At 51.6% G+C, this 18,314-nt stretch overlaps 1 protein-coding gene across 1 annotated transcript; it reads right to left on the bottom strand.

Annotated features, from left to right (window-relative positions):
• Positions 1 to 955: 955 nt before the first annotated feature.
• On the bottom strand, positions 956 to 13,346 carry BPIFB6 (BPI fold containing family B member 6). The gene is made up of 15 exons (XM_003814730.3): positions 13,250 to 13,346; positions 11,911 to 12,010; positions 10,704 to 10,808; positions 10,082 to 10,231; positions 9,850 to 9,913; positions 9,326 to 9,386; positions 8,462 to 8,553; positions 7,260 to 7,436; positions 6,036 to 6,089; positions 5,478 to 5,651; positions 4,680 to 4,747; positions 2,989 to 3,034; positions 2,126 to 2,189; positions 1,637 to 1,713; positions 956 to 988 (listed from the first exon to the last, which is right to left on the bottom strand). The coding sequence occupies exons 1-15, from the start codon at positions 13,344 to 13,346 to the stop codon at positions 956 to 958; spliced, it is 1,362 nt and encodes a 453-aa protein (XP_003814778.3).
• Positions 13,347 to 18,314: the final 4,968 nt, after the last annotated feature.

The following is an 18,314-nucleotide window of genomic DNA, read 5'->3' as shown; positions in this document are numbered from 1 at the left end:
AAATGTCCATGAAATCTTCACAATTTATATTCTGCCATGGCTTCAGCTGGTCCCTCCGTTCGGGTTCCCTGACTTCCCGCGACAGAGGTTGGTACTGCCATCATTCTCATTTTACAGGTGAGGAAACTAAGGCTCAGATTGGTGATGTGACTTGCCCAGGACACACAGCAAAGAGGAGGCAGAGGAAGGATTTGAACCCAGGCAAGCTGGCTTCACAGCCCAAATTCCAATCCTAGCTCTGCCTCCTGACTTGCCAGGTGGCTTAAGCCAGTCGTGCCACCTCTCTGAGCCTCAATCTCATCAGTGAAATGAGGACCTTTCTCACCCCCCTCAACTGCTGTGAGGATTAAAGAAGGTGACACAGGGAAGGCTCCTGGGGTAACAGGTTCCAAGGGAATACAGCCATCTTCAAGTTGCCAAGATTTTGCACATAGCTAAGGTGGGAAGAGCTTTGCCACTTGCTAAACTATGTGACCTTGGACAAGGGAGTTGGCCTCCCTGTGCCTCAATTTCCTCATCTGTAAGGTGGGGATGACACTTGCCCTTCACCCATAGAGTTATTGTGTAGATTAAACGAGATGGTACAAGTAAAGCCCTGGGCATGGCATTGAGCAGGTACTCAATATGTGCCCAAGAACTCCCCCAAGCTGTGACCAGCTTCCCTCCAGATCCCAAGCTGGTCTTAGACCCCAAAACCCACCAAAAGGAAAGAATCACCACACACAGATTTGTCACTTAAAAAAATAAAGAGACCGAAGTATCAGATATTTGTAAGAGCCTTTCTCCTGTTTATTGGCAAGGCTCCAGCCCAGGCCTGACCCATTCACTCCTTGTCAAAGGAGGCAGCCACCAGTGGTAGGGGGCCAGGCCCACCTGGCTCCAATCAGGGGGTCTCCTCCATGGGGTGCAGGTGGTTGGTGGTAAGCAGGCAGCTGGCGGGGGAGTCCTGCCATGGTCAGCCCAGCTTTAAGTCCAGCATCAGGGCATTCTGGCAAAAGGCAAAGGGGTAGGAGAGCAATGACCAGGGACCACCTAGGCCCAGGGATGGAATGGAACTGGGCCCCTTGTCAGGAAATGGAAACCAGTGTGGTGGTTAAGCAAAGGTTGAAGTAGACTTGCCTTGTGACCCTGGAGAGGTCACTTCACCTCTCTTACCCTCAATTTTCTCAACTGTTAAGTGAGGACAAGCACCCCCACCTCCCAGAGCAGAGAGATCAGATAAGAAAAATGTACATTTACCACTCCAAGCTCAAAGGCTGGCATGCAATACAAAGGTAATATTTATTCAGCACTTACTATGTGCCTTTAGGTAAATGATCTTAGTGAAGCATAATAACAGCTCTGTGAGGACAATATATGTATTATCATCTCCATTTTATGCACCGGAAAATGGAGACACAGACAGAGGTGAAGTAATTGGCCCAAGATGGCAGAACAAGAGAGTAGCAGAGTCCAAGTATCCTTCTATGGAATCCCTGGTCAAGGAGCGTTCTAGGTTCTGAGGGGCAGGATTATACTGATGGCCACCTGCCCTCCCAGGCTCTACCCGTTCCAGTTTGAGAGAGGTAGGCTCTTGCTCATCACTCACTGGCTGACAGTGTTGATTGACATGACCTCCCCCAGCCCCTCCTCTCACCTCTACTATGTCCAGCTCAGCCAGGTTGTAATTCATGGCCGGAAAGTCCGGGAGTGGGAGCCCCACTTGAAGCACATCTGAGAAATACAGTAAGAGTCATATCAGCCTGACTGCTGTGCAGTTGATTAAGGAGTGGCAGCCTGGGGTAGGGATAGTGGGAAATAGTGCAGTGATTGATTCATGATGCCTGCCAGCTGTACAAGCAAAGAGCTAATAAGCCTGATTTGCAATGTATTTACATCCCAGGTCAAGATGTGGGGTTATGATATGGGGTCAAAAGTCAGAGCCCAAATTGTGGGAGAGGCATTTGTCTTCAGACAGGTGACATTAAGACTATATTCACTTCAAAGATTCAGCAATTATCTTCCATTCCCTTTTAGCTTCCCCCATCTGGGCCCAGTGATAGGGCTTTGAGACCACCCAGGTGGCATCCCTTATTGCTGAAAGTGCTTCTTGGCACCATGGTCCAAAGCCTTTTGGAACCCTCACCATTGACAACTGGGATGTAGGCTTCTTCGAGATAGCTGGTGATGAAGCCAGTTAATTCCCTCTCCTGGAAAGAAGAAAGAGAAAGCATCCACATTCCATTCAGTCCAATACCATTCAACAGATCTTTTCAGCCCTCTCTGGCTAGGCCTGGGGACCACAGAAGTGAATATTAGACATCAAATGGTTTGTCCAGCTGGCATCAAAACTGGGCCTGGCCTTGGCTCTGTTTGGACTGTAGACCCGTGTCCTTCACCTCTGCTTAGTACCTATGAAATGTGGGGCTTTGGGCCATGGTGCAGGAACAGGAAAACTCATGAGACAAGAAGTGGCTCTGTGGACCCCACTCCTGGTCCTACAGAAACTCAGTAGCTTTGATGAGTCACTCACTTACCACCGCTCTATAGCTGAGTTTCCCCATCTTTGAAAGTGAACTATAATCGCACCTGCTCCCAGGGTTTCCATGAGGATTAAAAGAGTTTGGATAAAGCACATGATCACAGAGTAAGTGGTGGTGGTGTTGGCACCTCCTGGGGTCAGGTTCTGTGTTGGGCCCTGAGGCTACAGAGACTAATAAAAATAACAGCTTGGCCAACCAAGGCCAACCCAGGCTGCCTATGTTCATGACAATGTTTTTAAAACCAATCCAGGGAGATGTCCAGATTCTATCCAGAAAAGGAAACAGGGATTCAGAGAGGCTAAGGGACTTTCCTAAGCTCACACGGCAAGTCAGGTGCGCCACGCCTCACAGTGGCCTTGCTCTGTTCATCTGCCTCCATTTCAGGGCCTCGGCCCTGTGGTTCCGAGGGAGAATAGGCCCAGTCTTGTCCTCACGCCGGACAGGCAAGAGCACTTGGGACACTTACATTGAAGTTGCCAATCGATGAGGACTTCCGGGACAAGCTCAGTAATCTGTGGGGGAGTGGGGAAGCAAGCCAGGCGGGGAGGGGAAAGAACGGTCAGAGCCAGGGCCCTGGCCCTGGAGAAGGGGGTCCCAAGCACCCCAACGCCTCCCTGATGCAGGAGTCCCCTCTACAGCCTTCAGACCAGGTGCTCCTGAGTCTGCTTGCCTGCTACCTGTGATGGGACACTCACTACCTTTCCTTACAGCACATGATTTCTCAAAGCTCAAACCACTAGACTGGTCCTGACTGTTCCCTCTGGGACCCCCATTTGTGTCTATTGCTCCTGCCCAAGGCCAGCTATGCAGAGGTTTACAGCCCAACTGGGCCGTCTCAGATCCTTGCAGGACACAGAACAGGAGGCCTTCCCCCAGCCCCCTCCCTGTACAGCCTCCAGGAGGCACTAACATATGTTGCCACCAGAACAGGCCATGTGATGGCCATCTGGTGGCTCTGCTCATCTATTCTCTATTCCAGTAACACATCCTCCATTTTCCACTCTGATTCCAAGTCATTCAGATGGGCTAAACCCAAAGTCCCTCGGGTGAGTCTATGACCCAGAAGCTGCCTGAGAATTTAGTCAACAAAGTGGGTAGCAAAGTCAAGAGGAAGAAGGAGATAGATTCTCAAGGAGTTCGTTTGTGTGCCTGGATCCAACCACACCTGAAGGCAGAGCTACCCCTAAAGTTAGGCTGGGTGTGGTGGCTCATGCCTGTAATCCCAGCACTTTGGGAGGCCGAGGCGGGTGGATCATGAGGTCAGAAAATCCAGACCATCCTGGCTAACAGGGTGAAATCCCATCTCTACTAAAAATACAAAAAATTAGCCAGGCGTGGTGGTGGGCACCTGTAGTCTCAGCTACTCTGGAGGTTGAGGCAGGAGAATGGCATGAACCTGGGAGGCGGAGCTTGCAGTGAGCCAAGATTGCGCCACTGCACTCCAGCCTGGGCAACAGAGCGAGACTCTGTCTCAAAAAAAAAAAAAAAAAGAGAACTACCCCTAAAATTTTCAATTATATGAGCCAAGGATTCCCTTTGGGGCTTAAGCCAGTTAAAGTTGGAATTTTCTCTCTTGCAACGGAAAGAATCCTGACATAATTAATCCTGATGTGATTCATTATTAAGGCAAGTACAAGAATTAATAGGGACCGAATGTTAAGCTAAGTTGTTTGTAGTACCCTCCTCCCAAAGTGTAAGAATGAAATAGGATGATGAATATAATGTATGCAGCCAGTGCCTCACATATAGAGAGCGCTCCATAAATAAATGTTAGCGGCTATTAGTATAAGGAAAGGCTTCGTGGAGGAGGTGGCATTAGCTGGACCCTGACTCTCAGGTGAATGGCATGGGTAAAGGCTTATTAATGGAAAAGGGGGCATGGGCCCATGACCAGATTCACTGTAAAAGAGCCTAGGGGAAGAGTGAGGGTAGAGGTGGAAGAACTTGAGAAGGGCCTTGAGTACCAGGCTAAGATTTGAGAAAAGATTATGCAGACAATGAGGAGCCATTGAGGGTTCTAGAGCAGGAAAAGTAGCTAGAGCAGCCTGGTAGTTGGGGGTGTGCTGGGTGGATCAGCTCGGTAGTGTGGGGTGTGCTAGAGCAGAAGGCCAAATGTGAAGGTAACAGGGATGCCAGCATAGGGCAGCAGGGTCGTACCTGTCCAAAGAAGTGGCCATCTGCAGCTGGTTCTCATGCACTGAGTACTGGACTTTCAGATTGAAGTGCTGGCATGGTGGGGAGGAAGCAGGGAGAAGGCAGTGGGTTCCCCACCATCAGGGCTGGCAAAGCCAGAGACCGCCACCCTCCCAGCACTATCACCATTGCCAAGACAAAGCAGGGGATCTTCTCTCTGCCCATCCTCAGGAACTGAACCCAGCCATCTCCCTGTAGCGCCAGCCCAGGCTTTTCATCCCTCCTTGTCCTGAGTCAGGGCAGCATCCCCCAAAATACCTGGCACTGTCAGTAGGTCCCTGCACACATCATACTATTGATCCAGGCCTTTGCACATGCTGGAACCTCTGCCTGGGGTGTCCTCTGTCCCCAGTCTCCCTGGTAAGACTCTCTGTCCCCAACCCTTCTCTGGCAAGCTCCTACTCAACCTTCAAAACATAGCTCAGCTATCACCTCCTCTTGGAAGCCCTTTGTGATTTCCCCAAATTGGATTTGGGAATCTCCCTAGGCACCCATAGTCCCTTCAGTGCACCCTTCACTGCCTTTGTAGTTGCTGAAGAATGTTGGAGGGAGGAAAGAGAAAGGAAGGACTAAGCCACTGACCCTCCATTTTCTGGGCTTTCCAGCCATTCAAAGGTTCAGTGGCAGAGCCAAGGATCAGACATAATCAAGATTAACTGATCCCTCTGATCCATGACTTGGCTGTCAACGAAAAATCCCATCCCCCAGCCTTGAATATCCAAGAGATTGGGAATAAATGGGGAAGGGAACGATTTCCCTCACCACTTCTAGGAGAAGGAGGGACATTGGAGCCTGGCCCCGCCGCCGAGCTGCGAACATCTCCAGGGTGCTGTGGAGGTGCAGCAGGCTCTTGCCTGTCTTCATAGTGACCTTGGGAGGCTTCTTTATCTTGATCTGGGTTGTCAAGGGCTTTGACTTGGGATAAGCTACAGCCGCCTACAGAAACCAGAACACTTCACTCAGGGCCAGTCCTTAGACTGGTGGCTTCAGTTGAAATAAGGGGTCCCTCAAGACATAGGTGATTTCTACATTGGACACAGGAAGTACAACATGCAAAGGCCAGGATGTGTCTATCAGGAAATAAAAGAAACAAAATACACAATTTGGCTATTCTCTATTGGACAGAAAGTACAATGCACAAAAGTAGAGCTGTTTTCTATGTTGGACCCAAAAAGTACTTTATAAAGAAGAAAAGGTGTTTCAGCATTGGACAAGGAATATGTGGCATGAAAAGCTGTCTCCCAAGTCCCACTGCAGGACAGACTGGAGGACAATAGGGCAGGACAGGGTGCAGTGGTGATGGGGAGGTGAGGCACTCACTTCAGGAATGAAGCGAGCCAGTGTCTCGGTGGTTTGTGGGGGCAGCTCACCAATCTACAGAATAAAAGTCAAGGTTAGGGTTGCTGGAGTCCTCCCTGGCCCATCCTAACAAACATCTCCACTGACTTAATAAGGTGTACCCTTTGAGGCTCCCTTCATCACAATACTTAACGCTCTGAGTTTAACTAAATATTGTGCCTTCTGGGAAGCCCAGGTGATGACTTACACATTTCAATGCTCATAACTCTTAGCACAAGGTCAAATGCTAAGAAAATGTTGTTGGATGAAAAAGCAGGAAGATAGATGGGAGAATGGGTAGATGTGATGGGTAAAGGGGATGGGTAGACATATTTGGAGATGAATAGACAGATGGATGGGGAAATGGATAAACAGAGGAGTGGGTAAATGGGTGGGAGGATGATGAATGGATGGATGGGTAGGTGGAAATCTAGGAAGAATACATGGATGGATGATGTGTGGACGGAAAGATGGGTGGGTGGATGAATGAAAGGAATGATGGATAGGAGGATGAGTGGATGGGAATATGGTGGAGTAGAATGATAAATGGATGGGAAAATAGATGAATGGACTGATGGATGGGAGGATGGATGGAAAGGTACATGGATGAATGGTAAACAGATGGTTGGGAAGATGAATGGATAGATCAGTGGGGAATGAATGGACATGTGGATGGATGGTTGGATGGATGGATGGCTGAATGAGTGGATGAGTAGGAGGGTGGATAAAGGAAAGTTGGGTGGATGTAGTGGTGTTTGGGTGGTACATGGCAGGTGCATACATTCATTCATTCAACAGTATCAGACTTTGTAGTAGGTGTTATGTGGATGATATGAAGGGATGGATGGATGCTAGTTGGAAGGATAGAACCTAGGGTATGATGAATACATGACAGCTAGAAAGATGAGTGGGTGGGTGTTGCTTGGATAAAAGGAAGGTGGATGGATGGCCAAGACATTAGAGATGTAGGTTGATAAATTGTTGGTTGTACGGACTGATGGATGTACAGATGAGTAGATGGTAGTTACATGGACAGAGGGATGGTGGATAGTGAGATGAACTGCTGAGAGAAACTCAAATCGGTCCTGCATCTTCCAGTCCTAGTGTTGCCCACAAGGCCAGGATAATTCTCATGACAGAAAAACTAGGCAGGGACTGCATTGTAATGGACAGAGGCAGATGGAAATGGGGAACTGGACAGCTCACCATTGTATCCTGGATATTCACATGAAAGGACTTCTGCAGAAGGGCAAGCTCTGCAGAGAGGAAGGTGGCTGGGAGCAGCAGCTGCGACGAGCCTTTGGCATAACCCTCAGGGAACGCGAGGGCCTCCCCGGCATCAGCAAGCTTGATGGTTTTGCCCTTTTGCTGCTGCACTACAGGCTATGGGGCAGCAGGAGGGAGACACTCAGCCTTGGCCGAGAGGGATGTTGGCCAGGAGTGTCTCAGTCCTCCAAGCAAATGGGGCTCCAGCCAAACCCAAAGTCAGCAAATCATTAAATCTTATTAAGAGAACCACAATGGGCTACAGTGGGCCAAACCTCCCAGTGTACAGGTGGGTAGACTGAGGCCTGGGAGGATAAGGGAGTCAGTCACTAAACCACGGGCACTTTCTCCTAGCACTGCTTTAGTAGCCTCAGTTGCTCTGAGTGGTTGGAGGCTTCATTTATTCAGAACATGATTTCTGCCTTGTTCTCAAGAGAAAGAGACAGGCGGAAATCGACACGGGGCATGTAAGAATCCTGCTGGAGGAAGACTTCACAGGGAGGTGACATCTTGGCATTTTACTTCATGTTCCTGGAAGATGCATCTCACCTCTTCGCCTGGAGCTCTGGAGATCTGGGTGAGGGCCCAACTCTGACACCAACTCACTGCAGGACCCTAGCCCAGCCCTACCCTCCCCCAAGGTCTCAATGTTCCCATCCGTAAAATGGCAGGATACAACTGGGTGAGGGTGAGGTGAGAGTGGTGGGGAATGCTGTGCCAAAGATCTCAGGAGGCCAGGTAATGGAGCTGGTGAGGGATGTGGGGTCTCTTCCCTGCCTTGTGCTGTCTTGCTGTGTGGCCTTGGGTAGGTCACTGCTCCTGCCTGTGCCTGGACCTCCTCAGCCATTCACTGGGCACAATATTTGCTTCACTCACTAGGAGAAGCAAACAGCCTAGCGGGGATCATGAGTGTGAAGTCAGCAGCCCCAGAAGCCAGCTGGGGCACTGAAGGTTCACGTTTAGAGCAGAAAGAGGGAGAGGCCCAGGGTCCACAAACACCCACATGGCATTGGCCTCCACGGCTTGAGGGGCCTCCCTCCCTCCACAGCCCTAGTCCAGCCACCTGTCCTGGCAGAAGCATCACCCACTACCCAGACCAGTGAGCCTGAGACCCCAGCTCCCAGGTGGCCCTAGGCGCTTACACTGAAGTCCAGTTGGATGTAGCTGGCTGTGGTGGCTGGTGTGGACATCAGAACATATTTGACGGTGCCCATCTGGCCCACAGGCATGGGGTCTGTGTGAAAAGGAGGTTCCACTCAAAGAGGCACCAACCCCAGGAACAGCCCAGAGAAGCTGGCACCAGCCAGCTGCTACCTGCACCTGGCCTTCCATGTGACTCAAGGCAAATTCCTTAGCACTTCTGGGCCTCTGTAACTTCATCTGTAGAATAGAGGCCATGGTTCCTGGCCTGGAAAATCACATCACTCAGCCAGCACAGAGCTTGAGAGTTCACCAAAGGCCATCACTGCTTGGACCTTGCAACAGACTGGCATGGTCAGGATTATCAGCTCTATTTCACAGCTAAGCAAACCGAGGCTGAGAAGAGTGAAGTGACTTTTCCCATTCCACACTGCTGGGGACATGAATGAGTTTTCTTCAGTTCCAGTCACTGAGGTTTCCTCTCTCCTGCTTTGGGACCCAAAATGGGACCACAAAATGATGGAGGCAGTATATCCCCTCAGCAAAGGCGATTCAGGCATTACTACCATCGGGATTACTACATAGGCACGAGGCTTGTGGACGAGCAAAGAAGGGCTGCTGTCTTTGGAGTCTTGTGGGGTTCGGGATGCAATATTGAATAGGGAGATGAGAGAAAAGGAACCCAGATTCCCCGGGGACTTCAGGCCTCCCATCGGGACAGTGGGGGGATAAACATCATGACTTCAAGCCTCCTCTAGTCCCAAGGCTGGGCTGGAAGCAGGCACTAGGAAGGGGAATGGGACATCAAAGTCCATCTATCCTGATATCCCTAGGTAGGGGCAAGGTGTGGGTAGGGCTACACTCACCACTGAGGTTGGTCCACTTCCTGTTCACATACACCAGGACTGCATCAATGGCAGGACACATCTGGAAGCAGAGAAGGCACTGGGCTGAGAGGGTCCCTGCATGGAGAGCCTCCACACAGCTGAATGGTACACTACGGGCCATCCCAAGAGCCCTGGTGGGACAGGGACTGGGGAGAAAACTGAGGTCCCAAGTCCCACAGAAAGTAAATGGCAGAGCTCGGACTAGAGTCCAGATCTGTTGACCAAATCAAAGTCTGCAAAAATTAGCCGGGACTCTTTCCCTGGGACTGGACATCAAAGCACGGTTGGCAAGCTGTGCATGTAGGCTGTCATTTTCTCCTCCTCTGTTCATGGCAGACATCACTAGATGATTGTGGCACTTTCTTCCACTGAGCCAGCCACAGTCTCAGAACCCTTCCCAGCCACTATCAGCCAATCAGGGTCAGCACCCAACATGAAATGCATTTGCCAGCCCTGAAGCAGTCCCAGCAACGAGGGGTGGAGGCTTTCTCTGGGTCACTCACCAGCCCAGGGAGGACTTTGTGCAGGGTGCTGTCCAGGAACTTGTTGACCATCTTGGGGAGCATGCTAGATGGACACCGGCACCGAGGATAGGTGGGCAGGTGCACCAGTGCAGGAATTTAGGCACAGGACATGAAGGGGCATGGTTAAGGAGGTTCCATGGCTCAGGAAGTGATATGCTGGGGGGTATAGCAATATGGACCGGCCTTCCTCCCCAGCCACAGAGCCCCTCACTTGCTAGGCAGGTTAGTCTTCACATTGACCAGGATGACCTCACAGCCCTCACTCTTGAACACGGGGAGGCCTGTCTCCTCATCCCGCAGAAGCCGGTTGGTGGCTGTGATGTTCAGGGCCACGATGATCTCCATGTTCCCTCCCATGAAGCTGGAGGACAGAGCAGGAGGGCACCATGGGCATCTCTGCCATGGTGTCCGCTCTCCTTGCCTTCTCTTTGCTCACAATCTGAGCAGCTGAGAGGGGGAAAGGGTAGGAGACCACCCCTACAAGACAGAAAAGGGGATGGGACCTGCCCCACGTGACACAACCAGCTTTTCTCCCTCCCTCCTTGTTTTGGTGAACCCCTACACACCCTTTAAAATCTGCTTTGCTGTCATTGCCTCCCCATAACCTTTTCTGACCATCCCCCACCACTGTTCAATGCTTCCTCTGTCCTAGACCAGTCACTCAGTCTGTGATTGTGCTTAGGTCTGGTTCCTGACAAAGGTAGGGACCAAGTCTACATCATCCCAGATTACAACACTCAGATGGTACACAGTAGGCACTCAATATATGTGCATGTAAGGATGAGACAGGAAGGCTGTTCTCCTCCCCGCTGCCCCTCCCCTGCCACACTCACCTCTTGCCAGTGATGGTCATGCCTGTGGACACACATTGGAAGATGCCCACTCCAGGTACAAAGTTCAGTGTGATGACGGGCAGCTGGACATCCTTCACCTTCAAACTGGGAAGGGACAGGCAGCCACACCAATAAGATCTGAGCAGGCAAGACCCAGGACCTCCACCCACTTCACCACTTTACTGGGAAGACTTTCGATAACCCCAGCCCCCTATCCCATGTCATGGGGGTAAGCATGATTCATGGGGCCATTATGAAATGCAAACAAAAGGCTGGACATGAATCAATTTGTATATAGAAAGCACTCATTATATGGGAGGTGGGACACATGGCTGACTCTGTGTGACCTTGGGCTGTGTCATTTCCTTATGTGGGCCTCAATTTCCCCATCAACAAAATGGGAGGCTTGCTTAGATCAGGGTTTCTCAAAAGTGGCACTATCCACATTTTGGGCAGGATAATTCTTTGTCATGAGGCTGATTTGTGCATTATTGGATGTCTAATAGCATCTCTGACCTCAGCCCACTAGATGCCAGTAGCATTCCCCCAGTCCCCGCAACTTGTGACAATGAAAAATGTCTCTGGACATTGCCAAATGTCTTCTTGGAGGCAAAATCACCCCTGTTTGAGAGTCACCAGTTGAGATCCAGAGTAACAAAAAGATGTGGCACACATACCCCCACTTGCCCATCCTGAGCTCTTGGCAGACATTGCTAGCTGATCACAGTCCTAGTTCCTGCCGAGTGCAGACAGTGCCTCAGAGCCCTCCCAAGTGCATTGTTTCAGGCAGCCCCTACTGATCAATCTCACGTGGCACTGGCAGAGGAACCAGTTTCCTCTTGTCATTAGATGATTGTTGATGCCTTTCCAGCTCTACCATTTGAGGATGTTTTCATTTAATTTCACGTACATTCAATGAGCTCATGTTGCATGCAGAGTTGAAATTTGACTTTCCAACCTCATTTCCTCCTCAAAATGACCCTGCTCACTACAAAGCAGAAATTGTCCCCAGTGAATGGCTGAGGAGGTCCAGGCACAGGCAGGAGCAGTGACCCACCCAAGGCCACACAGCAAGACAGCACAAGGCAGGGAAGAGACCCCACATCCCTCACCAGCTCCATTACCTGGCCTGCTAAGATCTTGGGCACAGCATTCCCCACCACCCTCTGCCCTAACCACCACCCTCCAGCTCCCCTCCCCTACTCACTTGGTGATGCCCTTGATAGGTTTCATCCCTGGCTGTTTCTTGCCTGCCTCAGCTGCCATCTTCTCCAGGATATGACTCTCATCCATGGCACTCTGGACCTCTGGAGTGGAGACACTTAGTTGGAGAGATTTTCCCTGGGCCAATCACTCAGGTATCCCAGGCCACTCACAGTCACTGTGCCCCACCCTGGGCTGGACAATGGCAGAGACCCAGAGATGAGTCCCACAGCGCCCCAGCCTAATGGGGGAAGATGGAGTCACCAGCAATGACAGTAACAAGCTGTAGGAGCCGCACGAGGGTTTAGGCAGGAAGAGAAGAGCTGGGGAAGGCTTCCAGGAGGAGGTGACAGATCAGTTGGTACTTGAAAGGGGAATAGTAATTTTCAGCAGGAAGCAAAGGGATAAAAGATATCAGTCTGGGCAGAGGGCACAGCAAGTGCAAAGGTGGGTGGGAGAGAAGGTGGCACAGTTGGGGGAAGAGGATAGCTTCAGCATGGCTGGAGGGTGAGGACAGACACGACAGAGAAACTGGAGCAGTTTGCAGGGGGCATGTAGTGAAGCTCTTGAACCCTAGGGTACTGACTTTATCCTGTGGACCAGCCACTCCCAAGCCTAGGTGATTAGGGGACTCCTCTGGGGACTTGAATGCAGACTTTGGGCCTGAAGCAGAGAAATTCTGATTCCCCAAACCTAGAGGACCCAACCCCAAGTAACACCCCACCAGAAACACCTCCATTATGGTCACAAGCTAATTCCAGAGAGGGCACAAACACTGAGTTGGTAGAACAGTCATTAGCCTTTTGTACCTGGATGTGACTCGGTTTCCCTTGTGCTAGTGGAGTGGGGGATGGAGGTGGAAAACACATTTTACTAAGGTCTCCTCCAAGAGATTATTCTATCCTGCTAGGGACAGACTGGTCACCCTATTTTACATTTCTTTACATTTCACCTTTACAGATGAGCAAACAGCAACACAGGGAGGCCAAGTAACTTGCCTGAGGTCACACAGCAAGTTGTTGCTGGGATTTGACCCTTGTCTGTCACTCCCACAGCCCACTTGTGGCTAAAACCCCTGCCATCAGGGCCAAGGAGAGACTCCAAAGGAGCAGGATTTTCAGCTCTGCCTCTAACTTGCAGGGGGAGCATGGGAAAATCATCCCATTTTCTCTGGTCCTTGGTTTCTCCCCTCTGTAAAGTGGGAGAATAATAATAACACTTGCTTATAAGTTTACTTGGAGCTCACGGGATGCTCCAGGATGTGCAACCAAGAGCAGTGACTACCTACCACCTACCCCAAGCACCGCCTCCCAGCCGCACGCCCGGGCCCACAAGCTCACCGCGGTTCATGATGTCCATGCCCAACCGCAGCAGTGCCCCAGGGTCAGCTCGCATGCCAGTCAGCAGGCTGCAGAGTGCCAGGCACAGGATCCGCAGCATGGCACCACCTGTGCCAAGGGGCCTGAATTGGGTGCAGCCCACCAGACCCTGGTCCTCTTGGGGACCTTCTGTCTCAGAGCAGATTGAGCCCCCTGGATGTTTCTGGGGTCCAAGAGCCTTTAGACTCCAGCCAGTTCAGCAAACATGAGCACTGCCCTCTTCCAAGGGATTGAGGAACCCCCAGATTAAACACAGGGCCTCCAGCCACCCCCAGGTAGCTCATTTCCCTCTGTAAGCCTCAGTTTCCCCATGGACATGGTGTGTTCTGACCAGCCTGCAAGATGGGGTTGGAGGAAGGTTCAACTGCAGTTTTTCATGGGTTCAAGGACGGCTGAATGCTGGAGCCACAGAGAGAGTTCCAGACTTTCCTTGAGCCCCACACTGCATTGTGGGAGTGGGGAGCCCTGTGTCCCCACCTTGACCCTACAGCCAGGGTCCCTCCCCACCTCTTCCAGCTCAGCTCACTTCCATGTGGAACTCAGAAAGCTCAACTCTGAGCCCTGAAAGGCCTCTTGAGACATCACCTCTCCAATAGAGAAACTGAGGCAGAGACATTAGGTCTCCTAGCATAAGGACCTCCCACCCCAGACCTTTTCAGGTTCCCAGGAAAGCCCTACCCCACCCCGGGCCCATAGAAATCCTTCCCTCTTACTTACCAAGATCTGAAACTCTTCCAACCAAGGGCCAAGTGTATATTTCAGTTTTGAGCTTTGGCTGAAAAGAATGAAGGCAGGGCCCATGGGAGCAGGGCCTATGTCCACCCAGAGAGGGGAGGTTCCCACCAGACTCTCTCTTGCTCTCAGCGGGCTAAGTCACTGAGGGCTCACCTAATGCACAAACTAAGATGGGCCCTTACCATGGGCCTGCCTTCCCAGTCCAAGCCAATGCCTGCATTCATTCACTCATTCACTCATTTATTCATTCGGCTCACATCTATTGGGTGTCTTCTCTGTGCCAAGCAGACCGGGCTTGTCTCTTTTATCTCGGTGGCAGAGACAGCCCTGCTCCTCCTAAATCCTAAAGTCTGGCAGGGAACGAGAAGCAATAGGGTGGGATATGGGATAAAGGGGTCAGGGACAGACTCCTTATGGAGGAAACATTTAGGCTGAGACCTGAGGGATGAAAAGGAGCTTAAGTATCGAGAAGCGTTCAAGCCAATAGTCAATATTCACTAAATGGAAGATATATCTGGGCTTAAAATAATCCACAGTAGCGCTTCTCGACCACTGTGAATGCACAGGTGCGTGCCATGACATGTGCTCATGTCCCTGCACACCCCATGTCAAATCTCTTTAAAAATCATCCCCAAAGGGGCTGTGAAATTCTGAGCCAGGCAACAGAGCTGGGAGGGGCTTGGTGAAGGTCTCCTCCAGCCCCAGCCCCATCTCACAGACGGGGTGACTGAGCCTCACCCCAGTCTCCCGTCCCCAGGCCAGAACTGATGCCAGGTGTTAGGGTCACTCAGGGCAGGGTCTTTTTTTGCCCTTTCAGAATAATAAGTGGCTTCAGGTAACGTGGTCATGCGGGTGTCTCTGGGACAAATGGCTAATGCTAGGGTTTTGTTTCTGAATGTGCTTGTCCTAAGCTGCCCCTCCCTTTTAGAATGCCTTCCCTCCATCCATCTATCACTGACTCAACCCTCAAGTCCTAATTTCAGCACTTGCCTCATCCACCAGGAAGCCTTCCTCAACCCCCGACTGCCCTGAGCCTCAAAAATCACAAATTGAACCTGACCGTGCAAATAATCCACCCTACCTGTGATGAGTGTTTCCTGCTACCCCCAACCACCCCCATCCTTTGCTCATGGTTTCCCCCACCAGAAGTCCCTTCCTCCCTCTTTCTGCCTAGCACATACTCCCACTCCTGGGTGCCCAGCTTGGCTCTGAGCTCTTACGAAGCAGAGCCTGGGGTTTCCCTCCCTAGTCTCCCTTCAACCTCAGATGGAGACCAAGGAGACCCATTGGATCTGCTGTCTCCTTGATCTTTCCTTACTCCTACAGCATCGGAAAATTGCAATGCCTAGTGATCACCTGTGAGGTGGGAAGCACTGGATGGGGGTCAGGACATAGATCCAAGCCCTGGCCCTGCCACCCATTTACTGTGTGACCTCAGGCAAGTCTCTTCCCCTCTCTGGGCCTCAGTTTTCTCATCTGTAAAATGACAAAGCTGGAAAAGACACTCTCTGGGGAGAATTCCACAGTTGGGGGACTGTCCTTACCTTGCTGAGCTTAGGGAAGTTCTGCAGATGACTGACCCCTGCCTCGTGACCCTGAGCTGAAGAAGCCCTTATATTCGGGAGCCTGATTAGTGGCTTGGAATAATTAAGGGCTTAATAAGGCCCAGATAATTATCTAGAGGCTTGAAGAACAGGAGCCCTATTGCTCACGTGACGTTTCAGTCTGTTCCAATGTAAATAGTATGGAAGACAAGAGTGGCTGGGAATCCTGGTGGCCACATGAGGGCGGGTACCAGGGGCAGGATGTGGCTGCCCAAGGGACCGTCAGTGCTCACACTGTCCCTTTTCCTAGACCCAGCACCTCCCACAAGTCTGGGCACACAGAGGACATGCATTTGTTTCTTCAAGAAACATTTATTGAGCACCTACTGTGTGCCACGCCTGTGCAGTGAACAGGCAGTTGGGGTTCCTGCCCTGAGAGAGTTCTTGGAGGCCAAAGGGGGAGACGGGCACTGTGCAGGTCAACAACCACAAAGCCTATCGTTCTCGAGGGAGGCAAGGGTGATGAGAGCCACTAAACCAGAGAGATGGGACAGAGATGAAAGAACAGGGTGATCATCAGAACCTGGAGACCTGTGAGCAAGGGTTGTTGGAGCTGATGCCAGGGGGTGAACAAAACCAGCTCTGCAATACAGGGGCAAGGTGTTTCAGGCAGGGGCCAGCAAGTGCACAAGGCTTAGGAGATGCTGGCTAAGCCCACTGGGGCTTGTGTCCCCCAAGGTTCATTCATAGGGGACACAAGGAGCTAATGGCCAAGTAAGGTGTCTTCAAAGGGACCCCCTGAAGATGCTACCATGCAGTACCAGGTGGAGGGGTGCTTTCTCTCAAGGTCCAAATCTGGGAGAAATGAAGGCGGAGGTGACTTCAGAGGCACAGGGGGAGCCGGCCACAGACCTGGGACCGGGCCTTGGGGTTTCCAGCCTCTGTTCTGCCCATCATGAGCTTCTTGGGGAGGCTTGGCTCAGAGGCCCCTTGAGGGCTTTTGTGCTTGAGGAACAGTCCCCGGGAGGCTGCTGGGGGCCTGGGGTTTTCCTTTCCCACCCCACACGGACTCCACACGTCCAGGAAGATGGAGGAAGCCACTGTGCTCGTGTGCATCTGGGGCCACTGAGGCCAGAGGGGAGTGAGGGCCTGCCCGAGGTCACATGCCGCGGCTGAAGCCAGGCTGGGAAGAGCAAGAGCAGGACCCAGGGTGGCCAGATAGTCTCTACTCTGATCCAGGCCCTGAGGTGCAGGAGCCAGATCCACAGATAGCATCGTCTTATCCCTGCTGACCTGCCCCCAACAGACAGGCAGGCCTTGCATCCTCTCTCACCACCCACAAATCCACCCCAGTGCACCTTGACTGCAGTTGCCTGGCTCTCCCTGCCTCCCACCAGGGCAGAGCATATTTGGGGTGGAGAGCAGAAAGGACATGGGGTGGGTGAAAGAGGAGAAGCCCCTTGAATGGGTTTAGGGACCTGAACACCAGTCCCAGCCACTTCCCTCACAAGCTGTGTGGCCTTGGGCAGCTCCCTCAACCTCTCTGGGCCACTTCTGTTTAATCCTCTTTATGATGGATGAGAGGGTAGAACTCTATGCTGCTGACAATAACAGTAGGACCCATTTACTGTGCATTCCCCCTGTACCAGGCATCACGCTAAGTGTTTATTTACACTTACCCATTTAATCCTCAGAACTACCCTATGAGGCAGGCACTTCAGCAATTTTCCCCATTTTATAGCTAGAGAAACTAAGGCTCAGAGAGGTTGAGTCATTTGCCCAAGGTCATACAGCAAGTGAATGGCACAGCTAGGGGTTGAATGTGGATCCAAGGGCTCCAGAGCCCAGGCCAACACCTGCCAAGGCATACTCAACAGGGCTCCTCTCTTCCTCCGGGCCCCAGAATCGCCCTGCCTGGCTCCTTATAATGCCCTCCCAACCCCCAGCTCTAAATTCAGCCATGCTTCCAGGACGAGCTGAGGCTCCTTCCTCCAGGGAGCCTTCCCTAGCCTCCTTTCCTCTCTAACTCTCAGACGCTAGAGACTGGGCCAGTCCTGAAGCTCAGTGTCATCTTTTCCCTTCCCCACTGACCCTCTGGGGACCCAACACAGGGGACTCCAAGTCTAGCAGCCCCCACCTGCCTATGAGGATGGGGCTTTCCACATGGCCTGCCCAGGGCTTAGGGTTGAGGCAAGCCTGGGCCAGAGCTCCACCATGTATGTGTGCAAACAGCTCGCTCACCACACATTTATTATGCATTTGTTGTGTGCTGGGCTCTGGGAAGGGTCAGGGAGGTGCGGTGGGGAAGGAAGTCATGGACACCAATAACCATGGTGTGCAATCAAAGGGCAACACAGTGATTGAGGAGGAGGGGTTTGGAGACTGAAACCAGGCAGGTAGGTCTCCCCATGCTGTGGCCAGGGGAGACTGCATCTGAGCTGCTGCGTGGGGGTAAACAGGCTCCGGTAAAGACATCGCATGTTGGGCAAAGAGCCTAGCAAGGAAATATGCAGGGTAGACATTCAGGGCAAAGAGTGGCCATGCAAGTGGACAAGTGAGAGATTTGCAAAGGCACCTGACCTGGGAAAACATGGTCCTTTTCTCCTCTGCCCCACTGTGTCAGTTAGCAATTTATTACTGCCTCTCAGCTCCAAAAGCACCCTTCAGTGTATGTTCCATGATAAGCAATGGGACTCACTTAAGTATTTCTCCTTTAAAGTGAGCATGATGTCAACCTTTCTTACGAGAGG

Source organism: Pan paniscus, chromosome 21 (genome assembly GCF_029289425.2).
Source record: "Pan paniscus chromosome 21, NHGRI_mPanPan1-v2.0_pri, whole genome shotgun sequence".
In the NCBI taxonomy this organism is placed as follows: domain Eukaryota; kingdom Metazoa; phylum Chordata; class Mammalia; order Primates; family Hominidae; genus Pan; species Pan paniscus.
The sequence above is the reverse complement of the archived record's forward strand: the minus strand, read 5'-3'. Positions and strand labels throughout refer to the sequence as shown.

Bases quoted from the DNA above. Each gene is read 5' to 3' on its own strand.
- BPIFB6 (XM_003814730.3), bottom strand. From the start codon at position 13,346: ATGCTGCGGATCCTGTGCCTGGCACTCTGCAGCCTGCTGACTGGCATG. The intron at 6,090-7,259 runs GTGAGCTGTCCA...TTTATTCTGTAG, and splicing joins TGAATATCCAGGATACAATG to ATTGGTGAGCTGCCCCCACA. The intron at 2,190-2,988 runs GTAAGTGTCCCA...TCTTCTTTCCAG, and splicing joins CATCGATTGGCAACTTCAAT to GAGAGGGAATTAACTGGCTT.